The following is a 24155-nucleotide window of genomic DNA, read 5'->3' as shown; positions in this document are numbered from 1 at the left end:
ACAGGGACTACTGATCCCGGAGTGTCCTGCGCGGCAGCCGCACCTTCCTCCCCTCCCCTGCCGTGCTGTGCTGAGCCGAGCCGGTGCCTGGCGCGGGGAGGTGAGTGGTGCCGGGGGGCGGCGGGGCGGGACAAGCGGGCCGTGACCATGACCTCCCCTGAGGTGGCCGCGCGGTGCCGTTGCAGATGAGCAGGGTTCGAGCAGACGAGGAGGAGTATTGGCACAGCTCCAAGTTCCGGGCCTTCACCTTCGATGACGAGGATGACGAGCTCTCACAGGTAGGGTCCGAGCCCGCCTCTGCCGCGGCTCAGTGTGAGATCCTCGGGTGAAGCCTCTTGTGGGCTCGGCCCTGCTTTCCGCTGAGGGTCTGTGTTTCGGGGCAGGGAGGGATGGAATGTTGCCTCTTGCCCTGTGTGGAGGTCACCACCGGTTCCCGGCTTGTCCCCCATGGTGGCTAGTCCGAAATCTCATTAAGACAGTGGTTCCTCACCTGCGCACCAGACTGCACCTTCTGCACGCTGACCTGTCAGTGTCTGTGTCAGTGGCCTTTGGGCTCCCGGTGGTGAGGAAGGGCTGATGCGTCTGTTGAACACCTACAGGCATAAAATGCCTCTTCCAGAAAAGGCAGTGGAAGCTGAAGAAGCTGTGTTCAAAGCTCTGAAGGATGTTTTTTGAAGGAAATAGGAAACAAAGCACACCTGCAACACTGGTGATCTTTATACAAGCCCTTTCCCTTGTCCTTAGCTAAAGGAATCCAAGCAGGCAGTGAATAGCCTTCGGGATATCGTCGATGATGATGATGACGACCTTGAGAGGGTCAGCTGGAGTGGAGAACCTGTGGGAAGTAAGTGCAAGAAGTGCTGCAAATTATCCTGAGACAGAGGGAGTTGAAAATTAACACTTAAGCCACATAATTGAGTTGAGCTCAGGAATACTACTTGTTATCTAATCCTGCATGTCAAATCTAATTCTAGTCTCTTCAGGTCACATTGTGAGCCACTTGATTTACCTGTGTGGATTCACTGGAGACTGAGCAGAAGCCCAAATTACATCAAGGAATGCAGACAAGTGGAGGGAATTCACTGTGCTTTTCCTAATACATAGCCCAGCTTAGGGCAGATATTTGGAGGTTATGGCATGATATTTATCATCCTCAGCTGGCCTGCAGGATTCTAGGTGATCATTTCCTTGACGCTGCTGCCTCAAATGGCACCATTTAAAGTTCTCTGTGCTTTGTCCCCACAGCGCTTTTGGGAGACACTCCAAGGTTTAGTGTATGTTTGTAGGCTGACGGTTATGCTTGAAGTTTGAAAGGGAATTGTAAGCATTAAGCAAATGTGTTTCTAGTGGTGGTGGGAGCAAGCTCACAACACACAGACTATATGTTCTCCTGTGCTTTGGAGTTCCTGACCCACAGAGTATGTGGTACTAGCTAGCCAAGTAAATTTCCAGACAGTGGAAATTTACATTTGGATCACCCGGGGGACCTTCTAAGAGTCTGTTCTTGTCCTGTGCTGTAGCTCCTCCCTCTGGTTCAGGCCATTTCATTTCCTGCCCGAGGCCTCTACCTGTCAGCTTTTTTGCTCTATCATCACTCTGTCCTCAAATGTGTGTGTTGTGCAGCTGCATGAAAAATAGGGAAACTGTCTCAAACAAGCTGGAGGAAGACATGTGCACTGTTACTGGCAGCATATGCATATCCACATTGAGATATGTTTTGGCTCTGTGGGGAGGAAAACTGTCTTAGTTTTCCAGTGTTCAGGAAGGTATGCTCTTATGCTTCTGTAACTTGAGGAAAGTCTGGGATTCTGTCTTGCTCTGTACCTTTAGAACAAGGATTATCCCTTTGTTGCCTATACTTTATATGCAACAACATAAAAATGTTGGGTGGCCTGTGCATTTTTTTATATAAGCCATAACTAGCTGTACAACACTGGTGAAATCAACCATTTCTGGAGGAGAATGTGCAATGTTTAACAAGCACTGTTACACGAGATTAGGATTCTGTGCACTGCATCTGCTTGGTGCTGAGAGTCATAGTTATCAGTATGTGCTAGTGCAAAGCTAACTGAGCAGGACACGCTTGATAACATTCCTGCTGTGCCATAAGATCATGTTTTACAGACTGGTTTTCTCTTTCTCTGTTACGAATTACTTCTGTCTGCACATAGGTATCTCCTGGTCAATCAAAGAGACAGCCTCCAGCAGCACCAGCTCACTGGAGGGCCGAGACTCCAGCCTACAGAAAGGCTCATCCTCCTATGCTGCTTTTCCCAAACAAGTTTCCTCCTACTCTCTAAGCAGTTTATTCAAAGGTGAGATGGCTCATGCCCAATGTAGACAAATGGGTTTTCAGGAGTGCCAAGGGGCCATTGTGTTATCTAGTGTAAATTGTTTTTTCTCAAGCGTATTGCAAAACAGAGAAGCTCTGATCTCTCCTCAGTGTGAGAGTGTATGTCCTACTGGTCAGAAATTGGAGATTGTCTTGTGCAGATCATACGCTCTCATGGTATGGGAGGGTGTTTTGGAGATAATGGCTCTTTAAAAACCAGGTTGCCACAGAACACCAAGGTAAAACACAGCACTATACAGCAATCCATTTGCATGGAAAACAGCAGGCTAAAAAGGGACTGGCTTAACCCATGTGAGCCTTATTTGATCTTCAGTACTGTAGAGAAGACAGGTTGATTATCCTTTATTTGGCTTTCAGTAGGTTGTTGCTGATGTTACAGTTTGGCCAGCAAAGTATAACATCAGTGGTAGGAGCAGTGGTCACATAGCTGCTTATCGGGGGAGCTGTGCAGCAGGCTGTCTGGAGACTTACACAGCTTGCAAGAGTTCAGCTCTGTTTTCTCCCAGCTGGGCAACAAAACGTCTTTTACTTTATCTCTCTGGGGTGCTTTTTTACTGTTAACTTTGATAGTACAGTGATAATGAAAGGCATCCAAATCACAGCCCTGGTGAATGAAGCTGGCTGTGTTGCCATGGCCTAAGCAGTGCTGTGTGTTTGAGCCTCTGCTCTGCAGGTAGATGAGCGAATTCAGGCTTGCTCTCTCCTGGCCTTAGCAGCAAGAGGGCAGATAGGGCTGGGCTGTGGTATGGTTTGTTATGCCACAGGCAATTTCAAAGCCTTGGGCTACAAGCAGGTGAGCCCCAGCTATGCTGGTGTAGTGTGAATCACTATAGAGAGTGACTTGTTCTACAGTGGCACAGCTGTAGCACACTGGCTTGCAGTGTAGGCATGTGTTTCCTCTGCAAGAGATGTTGCTGGTAAATAGACAGTCTCTCATGAGTGTTTGTTTTGATTTCAGGACGAAACAAACTTCCAAGTTTCCAGTCCCTTTCAGATGGTAAGTTTTGAATCCCTGCCTCATTTTGGGAGAGGTGCAGGTTTAAGTAAACCAAAGCATTTCCATAAAAGGGAAGTGTATTCTTCCTTATGTTGCAGAAAGGGAACTGAATCATGGGTTGCTTGAAAGCCGTTCAGTAAAGAAGTGAAAGAGCTGGCGTGATGGTTTGGGGTAATCTGCGTATGCACAGCTGTCAGCTGGTGTGTTCAGAGCAACTTCGAATTGCCAGTTGGTGCTTGAGTTTGGGTCTTCTACCACAGAAAAGAAAAAAAGAGAATGTGTTTTTGGAGGTGTGTCTGAATCAGGATTTTGATGTGTTACTCGGCTTTGCCTTTCCCTTTCAGCCCTCTCTGACACGGGAGTTAAAAACTATGCCCCAGAGCTGCGCAGACCGAAAGCTGAGTACAAGGTGAGCAGCCTTTGTTTGTAATGTGCTGAGTTCACAGTACTGCCAGGAGAACTTCATCCTCTATTGAGTTCATGGGAGGTGATTAATTGCTATTTGAGACAGCAGAGGACAGTGCAGGGTATAGGACAGGAGCTGCAAAATGTAACCTCACAGGAATTTAGGTGTTCTCTGCTTTTGCTCAGCAGGGAGCTTTGCTCGGGGTCTTAGTTAACTCCTTCTCCTAATGAATGGCCCAGCAGTCTTTGTGAAAAGTATTTCTAAATAGTGCTTTGCCTGTAAGCTGCTTTCATGCTGGGTCAGGTGAGCTGGCATCTTGTGTGCTTTTTTATTTTTTATATCCAAAGGCTTCTAAAAGGGAGTGGCACAGAGGTGGAGCTCCAGTTAGCAGGAATGTTCTCCCAAACAGGCAGTATTAGGTGTTGTAGAATCTAGTGGACTTTGGGACTGGGTGGATTCCTCCTACTAGGTGTGAAGTTGTAGTTACATGTCCCCAGGTCCAGCCAGTGAGAGGACTGAGCACATATTCCCTACAAATACAGACATTAGCAATACTGTCACAGCTGCCCACATGGATTAGCAGAGGCAGAAACCAATGCCCTTACCAGCAGACACATAAACACACAACATTCAAGCCCGATCTTGAGCCTCCTTTCTGTCTGACAAGGATTGAATTCCACTAGTGAACGCACTGTCTCTCCAGTAGCTGGTCTTAGACAACCAGTTGTTTTGTAGCTGAATCCCAGGCCCCAGTATCCTCCAGTTCCTGCCACCTAGACCCTTGAGCCCTTAGGATTCATGGTCCCATTCCAGTTCCTGGTACTCAAGACTGCTTATTCTCCTCACTGGCTGGTTGAGCTTGAAGTTTATTAGCATTCATATGAATACACTTGGAATAGAGAGCCTACCCACACAGGAGGTGGTTAAGTATAGAATTTAATGAGAATATAAGGCAGACTGCAGTGATTCATTGCAGGGCTCAATGAGACAGGCACACTAACTAGCCACGTGTTTAACTTAGCTGGCACCCTGTAGCACCTTTTCCCTCTAGTTTCCCATGTTTGTTCTTGCGTTATTCATTAGGATCCCTCCCTTTCCCTGCTTTTTGTCTTTCCCGTAAACTTCTGTAACAAGCCTCACACATTTACACAGCCCTCTTAAAACATCCCAGGATTCTCTTTCCCTTGTGTGTCATACTAAGTCTTGTGCCTCCAGAGTTGCATGGTGTTTAAGGAGAATTTCTTTGGTTTACTCATCTTGACGGGTTTTATGCAATGGGGAATGACTTAATCTGTCTCATTTGATGGTGGCAAGGAGTGGCCAAGTTGGGGTGCTCAGATTGCGTCTACTGGGTTCTTGGATGTTCTCCACCTGTCCTTGGCCATCTGATCCTTACTAGGTTGTTGTGCTTATGTTGATTAGCCATTAAACACATGCTGTAACAGACAGCACTTCCTGCTAATCAGGAGAAATAAGTGTGCCCTCTTGCGTTCTGTTCTGTGCATGCAGAGGCAGGGATGCAGGAAGGAAAAGGGTTGTACAGCCCCTTAAAGCAGGCAGGAGTATTGTAAGTGTGGTGAATAAAGGCTGAAGAGCCTCAGTGACAGGCTGAGGAGCTGCCACTGGACACAGGTGCTGGAGGGAACCTTGATGCTCAGGACATGTGACATTCAGCTACACTTTGACTTGAGAGACTCATGTCCCCTAACAGGGCTGGATGAATCCGTTTTATTTCAATAAATCTTCAATGAATTTAAAATACAATGTCTTCAGAAGTGGTTCTGGTTATTGCCTTTCTCTGGCTCTTTTGAGGTGGAAGGCTGAATTACAACCACTGGCTCGAGTGCCTCACAAAGACTTGGGTGCATTCTTGGAGCCTCAGTTCAGGAATGGCCATGTAGTGCTTCCAGATTGTAGTGTCTGCAAGCTGCAGGCAAAGAACTTTGGTCATTGGAGCAGTGACAGCAACCTTAAGATAGTTTTGCTAAAGGCTTCAGTGCTTTTGTCATGTTATACTAGTCCTGTGCAACTCTCCAGGCTCTTGTTTGAGACTGTTATCCTTGCATTCTCCACATTGCTGTGGAATGCTCACCAGCAGAATTGTGTCTGAATTGTAACAGGAAACTCCTTCCCCTTCAGTTTTGGTTTTGTCAGTTTTGCACGCGTTTTGCTTGTCTTTCTGAAAGCAATATTGGAACTTTAATTTGCAAGGAAGACAACCTGTTGAAATGCACTTGTTATAAAGGATATGATGACAGACCTTACTGAGGCAATAGAAAAACTGTGTTAGCATCTGAGTGTCTAGCTTCCCTCCCCACCAGCATGCAGGGTTTGCACCTGAACACTGCAGAGACATATCCTACTACGAACTCCCCCTGGAGCAGATGAATAAGTCTCAGAAGCTACACACAGGCCACCATGCTGATCCAGCACAAGCAGAAAGCAGCTTGGGGACTGCTTACATGATCTGGCCTCTCAAATCTCAAGAGTTCTTTATTTTTCTTGTGACAGGATTACAGCAGTGATTGGAGTCCCAAAGATACAGTCAGGCGCATGCAGAGGGGCAAGGTAAGGACTTTCTGCTCCCACCTGCTTTCAAGAGACAGAGGATGGGTGGTCCTAAACTGGCTTACAGTTTCTGATGCTCCTGCCTGTTCCAGGACCAGGGAGGGGACCCGTGTTACTTGCAGCATCTAGCAGGGTAGTCTTGTTGCCTGCTGCTTTGCCAAATGTTGGTGCTCCCATTAGCTCAGGAGCAGCAAGGCTTTGTTGCATTATTTACCTGAGTCATCCCCTCAGCTAGGCTCTGACAGGAGGTATCTGTGCTGCTGTGTCCTTCTCTACCCTTTCTGCTCCTTGGGGCTGGGTTTATGGAAAAAAGTCCCAGGGTGTGGGGCTTCTTAGTTGGTGGCAAATGGAGGGAGGAAGACGGAAGCAATCTTGGTTACACTGGAGCTGGAATCAGGCTCAGCTGTCTCAGTTTTCAGTGAACATTCAGGCAGCTTGTGGTTTTACCCTGCACGTGTCTCCTCAACGCCTCAGCTGAACTAAAGGCTGACAGGCCTTTATGGGGTAAGAAGGGAGGAAGTCTTACAGCTCTGCTTTTCTTGTCTCCCCTGTGGAAAGGGCCCTGGAGAGTTCCCTCCTTCTGTCAGGCCTGGTGGTTTGTACTGTGCAGGGAAGTTTAGCCTTGCTACAAGAGTGTTTGTGCTGAACACACAATGTCTGCTTCCTAGCCTAGGCAATAATGAGAGCTAATTCTGCAACCCTTGTGAACAGATTTCCAAGGATCATGGAGCATATGATTTCAGCTAAATGAGAAGCTCTCTGCTGGTTAAGAGGGCAGTTATTCATGTTGCTGAAAGGTTTATGGGAACAGAATAAGCAGTACCTTGGGGGTTGGTTCAGCCTGCGGCTTGTCTGGTATCCCATATAAGCCTGCTAATACCTCATCTGTCTCCAGGTCTGCTCTCTTGAAAGATTTCGTGCGCTGCAGGACAAGCTGGTGCTCTTGGATGAAGCTGTGGCAGGACATGACGGAAACGTCATTACAGCTGTGAGTCCTGCTGGGGCCATATAAGGCTGGGACTTCCTGGGTGACCTCACAGCGGGTGCTTTTGTGCGTGCAGTCATCTGGCTGAGTAATCTTGCAAGATGGGGTGTTGTCCTTTACTTAAAATGAAAAAGTTACTGAAAAGTGTAAAAGCTTAAGACTGGGGATTCCATATGCCCTCTGGCTTTCCTGCCACTCTGCAGAATTCATGCCAGGTTAATAACAAGGAACCTGATCCTTCAGCCTTACAGATCTTTGCAGCAATTTCTTGAATGCCAAGGTTTAATTTGTTCATTGCAGCATGGGGGATTTGAGGGGTTCCTCCAGTTTATCTGTCTTCCAAAGCATCAGACAACAAATAGGACTGTGTCAGATCTTCTCTCGTTCAGGTCTTTTAAGCCCTTGAATCTCTCATGGAAAGGTTTTTCTTTGTAAATCTTGGTCTCATCACTTGGGAGATTAGCCATGCAGCTGTGGACTTGGCTCACTGCCTCTTCTGTGTCTGGTGGATAGTAGAATTCAGGCTGTAAGAGCTGTGTCTTCAGAGGCCTTTTGCAAAAGCTTCCCCAGGCCTTGACTAGTTTGCTGTCTGTCTGTTTTAATTCTGGTGAAGACTGATCTGGTCAGCTGAGAGCTGCCTCTCTGTGCTCACAGGTCCTGATATTCCTGAAACGAACGCTAAGGAGAGGTAAGTGCGACTGGAGCCAGGGTTTTTGTTGTGTGTTTCAGTTAAGGGCAGAGGGGCTAGTTCTGTCACTGAACTAAAGTCACAAAGAGAGCATCTGAGATACTGCTACTTTACTGAGCATGAAATATTTTTGCAGTGAGTGTAACATGGGAGGGGGGACGGTGAATGCCCATAAAGGCCCCAGAGAGGAGTTTTGAGCAGCAGTAAGTGGTAGCAGTGATGGAGTGAATTCAGCTGGCAGCCCAGTGAACGGGCTCTTCTCCTGTGCTGTAGCCTCCAAGACTGTGTTTTGAGACAGGATAAGGTTGTTGGATCCGCCAGTGGCTTGCAGCTCTGTGCACCATGCTTGGCCCCCTCTGGCTTGGCAGTGCTAACTTACTTTACCCATGTGTACATTTCTCTCCTGCAGAGATCTTGTTTCGGGAGCTGGAGGTGCGGCAGGTGGCCTTGTGCCATCTGATCCATTTCCTCAAAGAGACGGGTGAGCAGAAGTTGCTTCTGGATCTGCTCAGGTGAGACTCTTGCCCACCATCATGGCAGGGCTGAGCACGCTGCCAGGATCCTGCCTTCAAGTTAATGCTTGCTCATTCTGTTCTGCAGGTTCCTAGACAGGACTGAGGAAGTTGCTGTAAGTATTCCCAGGAGCAGAAGCTCTCTTTCCTCAGGAAAGAGGGAGTGTAGCGTGCAGGGGGAGGCCAGCTGCAAGGTGTCTGCTAGTCACCAAGAGCTTTGCATTCCTGTTTTGCCCTCTGGAGTCCTGTATTTCTCAAATCCATGAGAACAGACTGTGCTGCTTTTCCCTCTCCCTCCAGCTGTCCCAGTACCGGGAACATTTGAACATACAGGATGTGGAAAAAAGGAGGGAGTTTCTGAAAGGCTGCATTGGGTAAGAAAAAATGCAGGAGGGTGGGAGGGATGTCAGTGCTTCACAGAAGGTGGTGGTAAAGAAAATTAGACCTCTGTCACAATGCAATGGCTTATGTAGTTTGAGAGCTGATGTTGGTTTTGCCTCGGTGGGCATGGGGTGTTATGGACACATTGTAGACCAGAGAGGAAGAATTTGTGATCGCTAGTCCAGCAGCATTTGCTGCTTACTTGGAGGCAAAGATGCTTCAGGAACCTTCTGAACATTAACCCTTCGGGTTGTGAAGGATGAAAGCTTGGGTGCCTGAGCACAGTAGCATCAGCTATTTGTGTTCTGTGAGAGGTGTCATTTAATTTTGCCTTTTCTGAAGCCTTCCTAGTAGAGAGCCAGTTGGAGAGGGCAGCAGGGCAGAAGCTTGAGTACTAGCCACTCAGAGTGGGGAGAAGGGGGGGTGTTCGCCACATCTTGATCTGTGGGGAAGATGTTTGGTAGAGAAGAGCACCCTTCTAAGTGTACCTTGTTAAGAGTTGCTGACAGTGTCTCCTCCCTCCATGTCTGACCAGGCTGCCATTTTCAGCTGAGGATACCTCTCATATCCAAGACCATTATACCCTGTTGGAGCGACAGATCATCATTGAGGTATGAAATCTTTCCCGTGGGAGATGACTGGGACTAGCTGCAAGACCTCTGTATGTTCCTGACATATACAACTTTGGATCTATTGAGCCTGCCCTGGCTAGTATGGTTTAACTGCTGTCTAAGCTGCTGTACCAGGCATGTGTGTGAAATACTAGATATGAGACTTTATGGCACGTTGAGGCATTGCTGTCACAACACTCTCTCCAGGTCTCTCCCTGCAGCTAGGTCAGGCAGTTGCCATGGCTCATGTTCACTCTCTTCCTGATTCCGCAGACCAACGACCGGCACTTGGAGATGTCTGGGCAGTCAGAGATATTTAGAAAATATCCTCGCAAGGCTTCAATTCTCAACATGCCATTAGTGACCACCCTCTTCTATTCCTGTTTCTACCACTACACAGAGGCTGAGGTGAGAGTGATGTGGGATAATGGTTATGTCTCGTCTCTGTATCCCTCAGCATGTGGGTGGTTAAACTGGGGCATATTAAAGAAAGAGGGGGAGACAGGTCATGTTTTATCCCTCAGAGAAACCTGGAGAAAGTCAACGCTCTTTGTCCATCTGGGACCAGTTTGGAGTTTTCTTTCGTGCTCCAAGGTGGGACATTGAACCTGGGACAGCATGTCAGGGAGTTGCCTCCTGGAAATCACTGTCTTTTGTTTCTTCCAGAAGTCAGAATTGGCCCTTAATCCCATGAGTCTGAGAGAATGATATACTGATTTTGGAAGTGCTGGATGTGCACCAGTTGAGGATGTAGGGGAAACCAAACCAGAGTGCTGATGGGGTGGGATAGTTGCTCTCTTCTGCCAGCTGTTCTTTCTGTGGCACTGACATGAGCAAAAAGCAGTAAAAACTTGGGGAGATTCACCCTGTGTGAGGCAATCGCCTTACAAGAGGTATCCTCTCCCCTCGCCTGGCCTGCTGAGTTTGCACTGACTTGTCTGCTCTCTCTAGGGAACATTCAGCAGCCCCACCAACCTAAAGAAAACATTTAAGGTGAGTCTCCTGCTGTCCTATCAATGCTAGCTTTAAAATGTGGGCAGCCAAATTGTATTTAGCAAAGGGGCTGGGTAGAAAGAGTTTGAGCAACTCAGTGTTGAGGTAGGGAGGGGGGCATAGCATCTTTCTCGAGCAGAGCCATTCTGGAGGCTCAGAAAGGAAAGTGGAAGCCATGTGGAAGCTTTCACTGAGTGTACCCTGGCTGCAGCAGCACTTGCAAGTCCCCACCTCCTGCTCTCTGCAGTGCCGGCACTGGCCTCAGGCAGTACCTCTCCTTGCTTGGCTGTTGGTGAGGGTCCTGACAGGGTTGGGGCAGATGCCATTCCTACCCAACCCACACAGGCCTTCTGAGCTGTGCTGGTGCTCTGACTGCAGTTTTCTGCCTTGCAGATTCCTGATAAGCAGTATGTTCTGACTGCCCTGGCTGCCCGTGCCAAGCTGCGAGCCTGGGATGATGTGGATGCCCTCTTCACTACCAAGGTGAGCTGCAGAAAGCCTTGCTGAGGACTCTGTTCCAGGTACTGATATCTACTACTGATAGCTGGCTTGTTCTGGAGTGACTAGACAAGACTGGTTTTAATTCATCAGGGCCCAGCACCTCTGCTGCAATACATTCCTTCTCTCCCTGCCTAAGACCTCTCTGCTGGGACTGGTTTGGTTGCAGCACCAAGGTCAGAGAAGGGGATTTTCTGCTCTCCTGCTCTGTTATCAAAGGGTTTTCAGCCAGCCTGCTCCCAGCCATTGGATGAAGGGCTCTGCCTGTGGTGCACGCGGTGGTTGGTGTCATACATTGTGGCACTGGGGAAAAGCATTTTCTGGTGGCTGGAGGGATTACCTTTTAGGGTTAACAGAGGGTTTGGCTCTCATTTCAGAACTGGCTGGGCTACACCAAGAAGAAGGCACCGATTGGCTTCCACCGGGTGGTGGAGATCTTGCAAAGGAACAGTGCTCCTGTGCAGGTGAGCAAGGACCTGCTGCTTATGTCCTCCTGCTCTTTGTTGGGATTTGGTGTGTGAATGATTCCCCAAATGAGCCTCTTCCTAGCTTGGAGGGGAACAGCTTGCTGAGCTATGGGATGGTAGTGAGGGCTGGGTCCTAGGTCTGACTGCGAGACGGACAGTGGGGCTACACTTGTCTGGCATCTTTCTCCCCATGGTGCACTGCCACCTTCATTTGCTACATGAACTTTTTTTTTTTTGCTTAATCTGACTGGCAATGGTTAACCCCATCCATAAGAACAAGGTAGCCTAGGACTCTGAGCTTTGTGAGCAAAGCTTTACTGCCTCTGGAGCCCTGAATGGTCTTGTCCTGGTAGCTTGTTGCCCTAGGAAAGAAGGGGTCATGTCTGTGTGACCAGTGACCTTGATAGGTTTTGTGACTGGAGTGAGAGAAGGAGGCAGTGGGTACCTGCAGAAGGGAGCTGAGAGACTTTTCCTTCCCTCACAGGTGCTACAGGAGTATGTGCGCCTGGTGGAGGATGTGGAGACACGGCTGAGCCTGGCCACCAAATACAAGTGCCATGATGTTGCCATTGAGGTAGATCCTTGCCCTGTATGTGAAGAGATGGGACAAGAGTCTTTTTCTCCCTAGCTTTCCTGTGCTCTGCCATGTGCCATTGCTGTTATGTGCCTTGTGGGGTTTGTTTTATCCCTGTTGCTTGGGAGCAGTGATACGGTTCCTGGTGGAAAGCAAGTGAGCCAGAAAAATAGCTCCTAGTGGCTCACTTGCTGTGGTGCTGTGGTGGGAACCTGAGGAGGGAATGAAGAGTTGTGGTGGGAACTTGAGGAAGGGATGAAGAGTTGTGGTGGGAACTTGAGGAGGGAATAAAGAGTTGCCCTGCTCATCTCCAGGACACCATCTAAATGTGTAAGTGTCCTCTTCACTCAGCTGGGTGCTGGTTTTGCTGTTTATCTAGACGTATAAGGATCTAAAGGATCGCATCCAGCTGACAGCATATAAATGCAAGGTGGAGCGAGGCTCTGCAGAAGAAGAGAAGATAAACAGCATTCTCAGCAACCCGGTAAGAAACATCTACTTTTTCTGCCAGAGACTTTCATCAGAAATGGCTGTAGATTAGGTGTAAGGGTGTGGCTGTCCTACATACTTTTATCCCTGCTGGGAAGCTAATCTTACCTTTGGGATTGCATTCAGTATGGGAATGAAGGGTGAAATTGATAGAAATAGCACCGTCTGGCCATAGTTGTTCTTGTCAGGGATTGGGACTCCCAATTCCTGACAACTGACTTGGTCCTGAGGCATCTGTGTTCAACACTGATGTTAGTCATGTCTCATTCTCTCTTCTAGCAAATCCGATGGAAGAACTGATCACCTGTGAAACAGCCTGCTTGGCTGCTGCCTTGCCTGTGAAAAGAGGAAACTCCAAAACCCAGCCCAGTGCCAACAGAGCAACTCTGTTACTACTTATTGCATGATCAACGTTCATTGGTTACAGTGGCTTGTGGGACCATGGCTGGTTGAAGGCAGCTGCTCCAACGTAGCCATGGTACTAATCCACTAGGGTTGATTCTTTTTGGAATCTGATTCTCTTTGACTTGGCTATATAAGCCAGGCAGTGTTTTTGTTTACAGAGGAGGTGGCTGGAGATTATGTTAAGTCTAAGTGGTGCCTGAGCTCATTTTCTCTCACAAGAGGAACGGGTCAGTCACACTCATGGGTCTCTCTACCAGATGATTCTGGTCAGTCCCTGTAACACTCAAGCTGGCTTGGGCATCCTCAGTCATGGCTGTGGGTGGAGTAAAGCCTACTGGGCTGTGTTCTCCCTGCATCAGAGTGAGTTGAAGAAAAGGACCAGCTGTACCTTAGAGCTTTTCTTTTTTTTTTAACCCTCCTCTTTTTTTTTTTTTTCCCTTTCCTTTTTTTTTTTTTTCCTGTGGTTTGTTCTGGCTCACCCTAGGAAAAGAGATGTTGTATGGACTCCTGCAGAGAGCCAGGACAGCAGTCCCTCCCAGTATCCTTGTGCTGGCACTCTGCAGCTCTTGGAAGATCCCTTTATCAGGGAAGAACAGGCCCCTAGTGTGGAGCTGATCAGAGCCCTGCTGGGTTCGAAGGAGAGCAAGCAGGGACCCTCTCAGTTGGCACAAACCTGCTGGTCCCAGCAGCTCTTTTCTCAGTGTTATGCCAGGAAGGATTGAATTGCACTTTCACAGAAACACAACTCCTCAGGCAACTGCTGGCTTCATCCTTCCAGACCTCACTTCAGTTCCTTAAATAAAGCTGTCTCTTTCTTCTTGGGCTGTATATTTTGTTCCCATACTGAGCAATTCATCACTCTGTGTGCTAATCCTGAGCAATTTATCACACCTCCCACTAAGTGAGTATGCGGGGTATTTTCTCGTGTCCTGAAAAGCACAGTGCGTGTCACCATGGAGCAGCTTTGCTTGCAGAATATCTTACTTCACTCCTTCAATGCTGTCAGTACAGATGAATTAATTTTAATGTAGAGACTTCGCTGCCACAGAGGTGAAGGTTTTGTGTAGTGATGTACCAGTCTGAGGGCAGGTCTAGGTTCCAGCCTCCCTTCTTTTTTCTTTTGGTATTTGTTTTGTTTTCTTTTTTGTTTTTATCCTCATTGACTTATTTAAGTTGGAAGGAACCTCTTAATTATCTAGTCCAGTCCTGCTCAAACAGGGTCACCTGGAACAGGCAGACCAGGACTGTGTCTGTTTGGGTTTTCAGTATCTCCACAGCTGGAGACAACTTGGCTTCTCTGGGCAACCTCTTCCTGAATTTTACCACCCTCACAGTAAAAAGATGTTTTCTTGTCTTCAGATGGACTGTCACATGTCACTTTGTGCTCACTGTCTCTTATCATTTGGCACCCATGAAAAGAGTCTGGGTCCTTACTTCCCCCTCATCAGGTATTACATTGAAAAGTTCCCCCAACCCTTCTCCAGGTTGAACAGTCTGAGCGCTGAGCTTCAACTCATACAAAAGATGCTCCAGCCCATTAGTCATCTTTAGTCATCAGCCCTTTGCTGAACTCTCTCCAGTATGCCTGTGTCTCTTGTACTGAGGAGCCCAGAGCTGGACACAGCAGTCTGGATTTAGAGGAGAAGAATCACTGTGTTTAACCTGCTGGCACCATTCATCCTAAGGCAACCCAGGATGCTGTTGGCTAGGGTAAGGTTTGCTGTCAGCTCTCCCACATGCCCCAGGCCCAGACGCTGCTCGGTTGTAGGAGTTGGAATGGTGATTAGAATGGGATTTGTCAGGGAGCAATGGGAGAAACTGAATATACCCTTGGAGGAATCTGATGAAAGCCGTAAAATAAGTCTTCACATCTGTATTCTCTAAGCATGGGTCCTGGGTGCCCCTGTTGTGATTTGAACAATGATACAGATGTGGAGGAAGATGTATCAGTTCAGCAGGAGGGGAGCTGTGATCTGGCTATACCTATGGATACCCTAATCTTGTTCTGCTGTTTGTAGGATGCAGTGTGTGCCCTGAGAACATTGGTAAGTGCTCCCCAGCCTGGGGCTGCAAATGGGGCTGCATTTACATGGACTTTTAACTGTACTTTTTTTCATAGCAATTCAGGTAGAACTCACTAAATAATGTTTTTCTGCTAAAAATATTGACAGTATAGAAACTTCCCCCCCCCCCCCCCCCTTTTTTTCAGTTGGGAAGCAGAGGATGCTGTTGTACAAAAGTTCATTATTTGCTTGGAAACGTACTGTGCACCAAATATTAATTTAGTTGTTTGCTTTTTTTTACCAGTCTTATCCCAGTGTGTGGGAGACCTCAACCCTGTTCTTTGGATGCTGGCTAGCTTAACGCCCATTTTAGTTTAGTCCCACCCATTTTTGTGGCCCTTCAAAATTCTCCTTGTCATTTGACAAGAGCCTGGTTGGTGACTGAGGCTCCAGGTTGCTAAGTATTCACCCAACAGCAAAAGCATCTCCCTAAATGAATGGCAATACTGAAACAGAGATGGCTCTCTAGCTGTTTCATGGGTTCAGGGTCAGTTGTAGCAGAAAAGCTGCTTGCTGGGCTCTGAATACCCAGCCAGGAGAGGAGATCAGCCTGCATCATTACAGCAACCGTTTGCATGTGAACTGTCAACTGCCCCATAAACTCTTACATAAAACAAGACAAGTGGGGAGAACAGTTCTCCAGGGAGATGCGTGAAATAATAAAATCCTCTTTCTAATCATCTCAGGGCAGAGAGGAAGGAGGGATTATTAAATGGCTTTTTATAGATCTTGACTGCTAGCCAGATCCCGAGGCTTGGCTATTTCAGCCAAAGGTTTTATATCAGCCTGCATGTTCATTACTGGCAGAGAGGCTGCCTGCTCCATGTCATTCTGCTGCTGCCTTTGCCATGGAGGAACAGCAATGGGGAGCAGCCAAAGTCCCTCTGAGCTGCTTTGGGCGGGCAGCCAGTGGTCCCAACCTGGGGGTGGTGGTTTGTGTTTCACCTGCATGTGCAGAGCACAGGTAACCATGGTGCGGTGCCTGGACATGCTGGTCAGTGACCCGTGCTGGTTCTGTGGGCTCTTGGGTCCATTTCTCCTTGCTTATTACAGCAGACCTGCAGAAGCAGGGCCTTGCATGCTTTTAAACAACCAGTGCTCAGCTGATAGGCTGGGCAGATGTTGTGTTCCTCTGTTGCCTCCTGGCACATGTGCTGTCCATCTGCTCTGCCATTCAGCCTGTCATCCAGAGCCCCTGTGTTGTGTACAGCCTTGTCACTGCCATCAGGTAAAACAGACCATGACATTTCAAAGCCTGGATGTGCTGCCGTCATTTGGGACCTCATGGAGTGCAGCTCTTTCTGCCTCTCATGATTTTATTGTGAAATGTCATTGCAGACCTTGTTTGGTCTGCACTGGTTGGTCACTTCCCCAAGTCAGCTTTCTCTTTGTCTAGAAGTTGTAGACTTTGTGGCTATAAATGCAAAAACATGATCAAAAGCAGTCTCCAGGAGCATCCCCTCTCTTCTCTGGTACACTCGTTTCAGCTGCCTTTGCAGCCCTCTGGAAAGCTGGAGCACCTCCTTTGCTACAGTGCCATTGTAAGGCTGCAGCATCAGTGCCCCTGGCCAGGAGCCTATCCATCCATGAGTGGGGGATGAAAGGAACAGACTGCACTGCTGTGCAGGCAGCATGTCCCTGTAGTGCCCCAGGTAAAAGCCCTTTTTGCCTAAACTTAGTAGCAGTTCTTCTGAGGAGTTGCAGTCAGTAGTTCCCCTGCGTGTAGGATTCAAAGCTGAGTCTGGGCTGGCGATAATTTTGTTAGTTAGGAGGGCAGTGTGGTAAGAAAACCCTCCTAGAGGAATCCTGCCACCATACAGGTAAAGCTGGAGTGGAAATAGTGTGCATGGAAGTGGGTATCGTGCACAAGAAGTGAATGGGCAAAATAAAGTAATATGTGTCATCTTCACCAGTTTCTCTGATCAGCCTCCCAGGGGTCACTCTTTCTTTCAGGAGCACTGCTTTTCATGTACCTGCCACCAGTTGCTAAAGAGCTGCCATTTCCCATTGTGAAACAATAGTAACTGTGAGCCTAAACAGGGCAGCAGGAGCTGAGATATGCTTTCTGAGCAAGAACATGGTCCAGAGTCTCTTTTTCTCTTCCTTCAGGCCCAACTTCTATTTCCATGAACATGCTGTTCCTATCGCTGGGCTACCCTCTGACCATCACTATTTCATTGTACACTTCCACATGCACATCTAATTCTTGTGTAGCTGAATGCTGTTAAAGCAGTTACAGTGCTCATCATGCCATGATGGCTGAGTTGCTGAAGACTTTATATGCAGCCTGTAAATGGCTCCTGTTAACCCAATGAGAATGAGCTAAAGGAAATATAAGCTATCCTACTTGTTACTATTAATTTCAGCATCCCTCACCTTAAATGATCCTAAACCAGAGGTTTCAAATAAACCAGCTCTGATTGATTGCCATTGCAATTCTTCACATGAGTGGGAGTTGAGAATATCCCTTCACACCTGCGTGCACAGTGGTAACTGGCATTTGATTTTGTTTGTCCTGCAGGGAAGGTAGGAGTCAATGCTGAATGGCTGGTGACTGTTTTCTCTGCAGCCCTGAAAAGCAGCACGTGGCAGAGCCTGCCTCACCAGAAGGCACTGAAATTACTCAATGACCTCCATTTCCCTTAACGCTACCCCGTCTGTGCAGAGCACAAAACTTCCTGCCCACAGTTTGTGTGCAAGAGTTTCATCAGCAAAGATTTTGCCTCTTCAGTGACTCAAGAGGAGTCACTACTTGCTGAGGTACTACTTGTCCAGGCTTCCTCTTCACTCTGAAACTTGCTTCCTCCCACAGCTGAAGCATGGGTTGTTGAGTTGAAAGACACTGAACTGTTTGTTGCCCTAGGACTGCATATGTGCCAGGGAAGATTGCCTTAGGTGATGTATGAGCAATAGGACCTGGTCCATGAGCCCGAGTCATTTTGTTCTTGGTCCCTGTTTGGCTGCTTTGTTGTCTGAAGCCAGTGATTGGGACTGGGGCATTGTCCTGGGTTCAGCAGTAGCAGTCATGTTTCTCCTTCTTGGTAGCTGGTGCAGTGCAGTGTTTTGACTTTCGGCCTGGGAACAGAACTGATAGAGATGTTTTGGTTTGGCCAAGGACTTTGTGAGCCTCATGCTCTGCCAGGGAGGAGGGGAAGCCAGGAGGAAGCAGAGACAGGACACCTGACCCAAACTGACCAAAGAGGTATTCCATACCACAGCACATCATGCCCAGGATGTAACTGGGAGTTAGCCGGAAGGGCTGGGGGACTGCAGGGTTGGAGGAGGTATCAGTCGGAGCTTGGTTGGGCTTGGGGGGTGAGTGATCGGTCGGCTGGTGCTGAGGTGTTGTATTCTCTTCCCTTGTTATTTCCTTTATCATTATTATCATTGGTGGTAGCAGTAGTGATCTGTGTTATACCTTAGTTACTAAACTGTTCTTATCTCAACCCGTGGGAGTTGCATTCTTTTCGATTCTCCTCCCCGTCCCTCCGGGAGTAGGGGGAGGGAAAGAAGGTGGGGGGGGTGAGTTAACGAATTACCTGACTGGGTTTAAACCACGACAGTTCTTTTTGGCGCCCAACATGGGGCACGAAGGGTTGAGATAACGACAGATTTGACTGGATTAATAGTCACTCGTCACAATGACGATTTATTGGCTCTCAGAGTTGTTCTCGTTGATCTCACAGCTTCAGAATGTTGTAACTTGCGTAGAGCCGGTATTTGCTGTGTTAGTGTTTATCAAGTGTGGGGCCTGGGCTAAGGTTCTTGTCTCACTGTGCTTTATGGCAATGGCTTGTAATACGGGTGGGCTCCAGCAGCAGGGCGGGACGGACGTGGCCGTGGACTTGTACCTGGCCGTCCGGCTGCTCTTCTCCGTCCTGGCCCTCACCCTACTCTCCATCTTCGTGAGGCTGCGGGGAGCCGAGGGGGAGCGGCCCCGGGAGCCGGCGGCAGCCGTAGCGGCTCAGGAGAGCGGCGCCGGGGACCAAGCGGCGGCGGGAGCGGGGCCTGAGGCCGCGATGGGACGGCTGCCGGTGGAGGAGGACGGGGCAGTCGAGGAGAGGAAGGAGGCGGCTGCCGAGCAGCGGAAGAAGGCGGCGGAAGAGCCGAGCCCCGCGGCCGAGCCCAGCCCCTCGACGGCCGAGAGCATCTCCCGGAAGCCCCACGCCGAGCCCCAGGAGGATGCAGGAGACCACGCAGCACTTCCCAGCAAGGCAGAGGAGGAAGAGCTGGACTCAGGAAAAGAGAAGCTGGCGGTGGGAGAGCCGGCAAGCACAGCAGCTACACCAGCCCCAGTGATAAGTACAGCAGCATCGTTTGAGAGTTCTGATGGTTTTGAATGGCCTTTGGGTATCCTTGGGACCTGCCTGCTGATTGTGATGAGGATCAGCATGTTGGCACACACACAGACTGTGTTCTACCCACAACCATTTTGTCTGATCTCAACAGTTAAGCAGAGTCAGGTTTGGGTCTTGTCTGGGGTTAGACGACAATATAGGGGGACCAAGAGGTTTTCCCCAAGGAAGGACAGTCATGAGTGGCAGGGTGTGTGTGACAATATGGGCAAGTATCTAGTCCACTGGGCCCCTCCAGTGCTTTGGAAGCATCGGAGATGGAAGGCAGCTGTATGGAGTCCCCAGCAACAAGCTGCAGAAACTGCTGAAGGGGACAGTGAATTATTTTAAGCCTGGTGGGCCCATGGCACTTCAGGCCATCAGAGCAGAGATGCAACATAGAGATGGACTCATGATCGAGGGGTGGACTTAGCAATGGACACTATTGCCCAGGTTATTCATGAGTGTGAACACTGCACACAGTCTCTCCTGCTCTGAAAGATTGTTACAAGAGATGGAGCCTGACATCATGGACCAGATGGATTCAGCAGCTTTATAGCTACTGGTCCATGCACTTAGATAAGAGTGATGGTATATTGAAAATGTGGGATCTGAGCATGACGTGAATGGTATGGAATAAGGGGTGGATAATGTCCTGGGTTCAGCAGTAGCAGTCATGTTTCTCCTTCTTGGTAGCTGGTGCAGTGCAGTGTTTTGACTTTCGGCCTGGGAACAGAACTGATAGCGATGTTTTGGTTTGGCCAAGGACTTTGTGAGCCTCATGCTCTGCCAGGGAGGAGGGGAAGCCAGGAGGAAGCAGAGACAGGACACCTGACCCAAACTGACCAAAGAGGTATTCCATACCACAGCACGTCATGCCCAGGATGTAACTGGGAGTTAGCCGGAAGGGCTGGGAGACTGCGGGGTTGGAGGAGGTATCGGTCGGAGCTTGGTCGGGCTTGGGGGGCGAGTGATCGGTTGGCTGGTGCTGAGGTGTTGTATTCTCTTCCCTTGTTATTTCCTTTATCATTATTATCACTGGTGGTAGCAGTAGTGATCTGTGCTATACCTTAGTTACTAAACTGTTCTTATCTCAACCCGTGGGAGTTGCATTCTTTTTGATTCTCCTCTCTGTCCCTCCGGGAGTAGGGGAAGGGAAAGAAGGTGGGGGGGGTGAGTTAACGAATTACCTGACTGGGTTTAAACCACGACAGGCATTGAATGCCGAAAAAAAATCCTATGGGAATATGTAGAGAGGGCAGTGCTTACAGGTAAGAACTTATGGTACTTCATGGACGGGACTATTGAGGATGTTAACACTGCTTGAGGGAAAGGATTCCTGCTTGTGCAGGGCTATTCTAGAGCCATTAGGCTCAGTTTTGCTCTGCATGACACAGTAATGCCTGGAACACTTTAGATTCAAGTATCCAAGTCTGATTGTTTCTCAAAGACCCCAGAAAGAGACTTGTAGGCAGACACTAAATAAAACCATTATTTACCATTAATTAGCACGCTGCTTCAGACTGCTATTGCCCATAAGCACAGCCACCTCTTCCCAGAGCTTTTCCCTGGTTTGACCTGATAGCTGCACGACTGAGAGAGTCTCCCTTTAGCCAACTGCTGGAAATGAGTAAGCTTGTCCAGAGCCATCTTGCCCTACTATACCAGGCAGCCTTTAGAGACTGGCCTACAAAGCAAGGTGGGCCTATCAGCTCTAAGACATCTCTTCCTTCAGCTGCAGCGGAGCCTGGTATGACATTGGATGAGAGGACTTCATTCTCCATAGCTGCTTCCAACATTTTCTCAGAAAGTCCAGAGGAAATAACTATTATTCTAAACCCTTATAAACTCTAACTAAGCCTATATCAGAAAGCTTTGCTGAGATCTCATCCCAGCCTCCTCCCAGGGTGGAACGATGCAAGAGCCAGCACTGTTCACTCTTAATGTCTCCAGCCAAATACCCAATGTACACATTTGCTTCTACAAGTTTCACCCTTTAGGCTGCTCAGCAGACTTGCTTCTCTCTAACTGCCCGAGTCTTGCCTTATTTTGGTCTGAATTTGCTTATTACCTAGCCATCTTGGCCTACAAACTGCTTCCGTTTCACTGGGTTTCTGTTGCAATTTCACTAGAAAGCTGAAATGCAAAACCAAATTACAGTTATTCTGTAGTGGCTACAGAATAAGGGTGCAAAGAACTAAACAGGAGTGGGGCTATTTTTTTTTTTTTTTTTAATTTATTTTTCCATGGGGGATCTTGAGGCAGCCATTGATGCCAGACAATAATAATGATGTAGTCTTTCTGTTGAGACAGGCTTTCATCAGCACTTACTCATACTTCCTTGTTGGTGATAATGTGCTCCACCACCACAGACTGAATATTTCCTTCAAGAAAAAAAAAAGGTAACTGGATATTCTGTACAAATCCACCCAGGACAAAGCATTTTTTATTCCCTAAATCTGCTAGTTCAGCTTACAGTATTCTCTTATACTTGCCATCATCTATCATGTGTTTCAGTACAGTTTGCTATGATAAACCACTGACTGGTTTTGCCTCACAGGAAATAATTTCTGCAGTGAGGCCAGGGATTAGTTACTTATGTTGTAACTAGGCCCCTCACTTAATTACAGTCGCTGACAGCAGCTGTCACCACACCTGTATACCAGTTATTGTGTGTGCTATTTGTCTTACATCTGGGCTTTAAAGTGAGCCCTGTCGGCAGACGCTAAAGCCTGGGAGCTGCCAGGAAGTTGCTATCCATCACTGGTAACTAAAATACGTCTATGATTTTTTTTTGGTCTTTTAAATCAACTCTGAAGCAGAATTGAAAGACAGACAGTGGTACAGTCCGGTTTACAGATTCTGCTTCACAAAAGATTGCAGAAAAGAGCTAATGTAGGGATGTGCTTGCTGTCATCAAAATGCTAAGAGCTGCAATTGCCTTTTCTACAATCAGGAGAAGGTAGAGCTGTACTTCCTTGGACAAAATTCCAGATAATTATGCTGTATTCTGCTGGGCTTCTTACAAGGGTGCAAGTGCAGTGTGAGTCTCTAATCCTGCCTCTGGGTGCCCTGTGATGCAGGGAGGACATCTGTTTCTACCCCAGTCTGGGCTTGTTGCAAAGGAGGAACTGTAGTATAGGGCTCTAGTCCTGCTTCTTTGATAAACTGTGAGAAAGTGAGGGCATCTGCTTGGTTTCCTGATGAGGACTTTTGCTCCAGAAAGAGACCCATGTTGTCTCTGTATGGGAGGGCAATGGATCTGCTGAAGGCAGGCTCCTCAGTCCCTAGCAGCTCTCGTACATGTCATGAAATCTCCTGAAATACAAGACAAAATACCAGGAATCCTCATTTCACTGAAGAACAGCTAATACCATTCATTCTGTATCAGAGCAGCAACAAAAAAAAATGAAATTTCTGATTTTTGGAACAATTTCACACTTAAGGTTGCAACTCAAGAGGGATCTGAACCCATAAGCCCTGTGTGATATTGTAAAGCAAAGCAGATTTCTCCAGATTTACTGTGGGGAATGGCATTGCAGCTGGTCTCTTCATGGCACATATATCTCTGCTTTCCTCTTTGCACTTGCAGAACAAACAAGTTATGGGTGAATGAGCTGGAATCTATTCTGTGTAACACAAAACCACTGCTGTTTGCTAAGTTACACTGTCAACAGAGTTTACGCAAAAGAGCTGTAAAAACTAATTAAGCCAATAAGCCATACTGCTCAGTAAGAAAATGATGGGTGACTGAGCTGCCTGAGACAGCTGCACCTAGAACTGTCAGTGAACAGAACCCTGCTGTCATTTTTGAAGTCACTTCTGTGAATGTAACCTTCAACCGAAGCCTTGAAATACAATTCACAAGTTTTTACTGATCTTTCACAGCTTTTGCTCAAAACTTTTTCCCAGCATTGGTGTGACTCTGAAGAGCAGTACCCTACGTTGTGTGACACCAATAGAATACCAGATCAGTATATTCAGTGGTCTCAATATTTAAAATATCAGTAGAGTGGAATTAAAACCAGCAGTAACTTCACTTGTCCATGCTGCACAGCCTCCACATAATTCACTGTGCAGCTCTCTACCAAACAGCCATTTCCCCTAATTGCAAAAATTTTCTATCTCACTGAGCTGATGCTATCACATTCATTTCTATAGTGACTATCTTGGTTTCAACTGGTTATAGACTTTCTTTGATATTTCTTGTTGGTTTATGTGCTCAGGGTTATGGCCTTAACTTTGCACCTGCTCCAGTACACACTTCCGGAAAGACCCACAGGGCCACAACCTACTCAAAGCTCTGCACACTTGGATTCTATCAAAGTTCTCTAAAACACAAAGAACTGTCAGGACAGGGCATGATCTTCAAGAACATCCAAGTTCCACTGAAGTCTGTAAGATGTTCGCAATTCACTTGCAAGCTTTGGAAAACATTACAGAGAGTCCCATTCCCAAAGCTTGCTGCAGTATTCTAGCCCTGTGGAATTACAGTTTCTACAGGAGGAAGAATGGGTTACAGCTGATATCCCTAACCCATATCTTAATGTTTCTCAGCAGTCAAATTACCACCCTGCATAATCCCTGTATCCCAAATTGAGGCTGAGGCTTTCAAAGCCTATAAAATTATTGCTATCTTTGGTAAGTACAAATGACTAAAAAAGGCTGTCTCTGCTTGTACTTGAGAAATGCTCTCAAAGGGCTCCTGTCTGAAAAAAAAAAAGGATTATAATTTGATGCCTTCTGCACTAACCAGCAAAGTCATGTCACTAGGAAAGGTCTTTGGTGGCATGTTTCATTTCAAACAGTTGATTGTGCAGCCAGGCAGAAC

General features: G+C 47.7%; 2 protein-coding genes across 4 annotated transcripts; both read left to right on the top strand.

Moving 5' to 3' along the window:
* The first annotated feature begins 95 nt into the window (after nt 1–95).
* On the top strand, nt 96–17639 carry VIPAS39 (VPS33B interacting protein, apical-basolateral polarity regulator, spe-39 homolog). 3 transcript variants are annotated; one of them, XM_061463687.1, is made up of 20 exons: nt 96–100; nt 186–278; nt 745–844; nt 2172–2315; nt 3312–3350; nt 3695–3759; nt 6268–6324; nt 7220–7312; nt 7964–7997; nt 8407–8509; nt 8598–8625; nt 8810–8883; nt 9426–9501; nt 9775–9909; nt 10453–10494; nt 10888–10977; nt 11370–11456; nt 11944–12033; nt 12413–12517; nt 12802–13332. In XM_061463687.1, exons 2-20 carry the CDS (start codon nt 186–188, stop codon nt 12820–12822), a joined length of 1476 nt encoding a protein of 491 aa, XP_061319671.1. In that variant the 5' UTR covers nt 96–100; the 3' UTR covers nt 12823–13332. The 3 variants fall into 3 exon arrangements, 2 of the variants coding, with proteins under 2 accessions (XP_061319671.1, XP_061319670.1); XR_009745153.1 differs by lacking the exon at nt 96–100 and adding an exon at nt 17512–17639 and having other exon boundaries at nt 119–278; nt 12802–13000; XM_061463686.1 differs by lacking the exon at nt 96–100 and having other exon boundaries at nt 119–278.
* NOXRED1 (NADP dependent oxidoreductase domain containing 1) lies at nt 17246–21487 on the top strand. Its single transcript, XM_061464252.1, is given in 3 exon segments — nt 17246–17279; nt 17512–17734; nt 20884–21487. Coding segments are annotated over 3 exon segments (552 nt in total). The 3' UTR covers nt 21179–21487.
* Nucleotides 21488–24155: the final 2668 nt, after the last annotated feature.

The sequence above is a fragment of the Pezoporus flaviventris genome, unplaced genomic scaffold (genome assembly GCF_033815535.1).
Source record: "Pezoporus flaviventris isolate CSIRO_AGI_PZ_B2104156 unplaced genomic scaffold, CSIRO_AGI_Pfla_v1 ptg000036l, whole genome shotgun sequence".
NCBI lineage: Eukaryota > Metazoa > Chordata > Aves > Psittaciformes > Psittacidae > Pezoporus > Pezoporus flaviventris.
Note: the sequence above shows the minus strand (reverse complement) of the source record. Positions and strands in the feature narration are given on the sequence as shown.

Bases quoted from the DNA above. Each gene is read 5' to 3' on its own strand.
- VIPAS39 (XM_061463687.1), top strand. From the start codon at position 186: ATGAGCAGGGTTCGAGCAGACGAGGAGGAGTATTGGCACAGCTCCAAG. The intron at 279-744 runs GTAGGGTCCGAG...CCTTGTCCTTAG, and splicing joins AGGATGACGAGCTCTCACAG to CTAAAGGAATCCAAGCAGGC. The intron at 6,325-7,219 runs GTAAGGACTTTC...ATCTGTCTCCAG, and splicing joins GGCGCATGCAGAGGGGCAAG to GTCTGCTCTCTTGAAAGATT.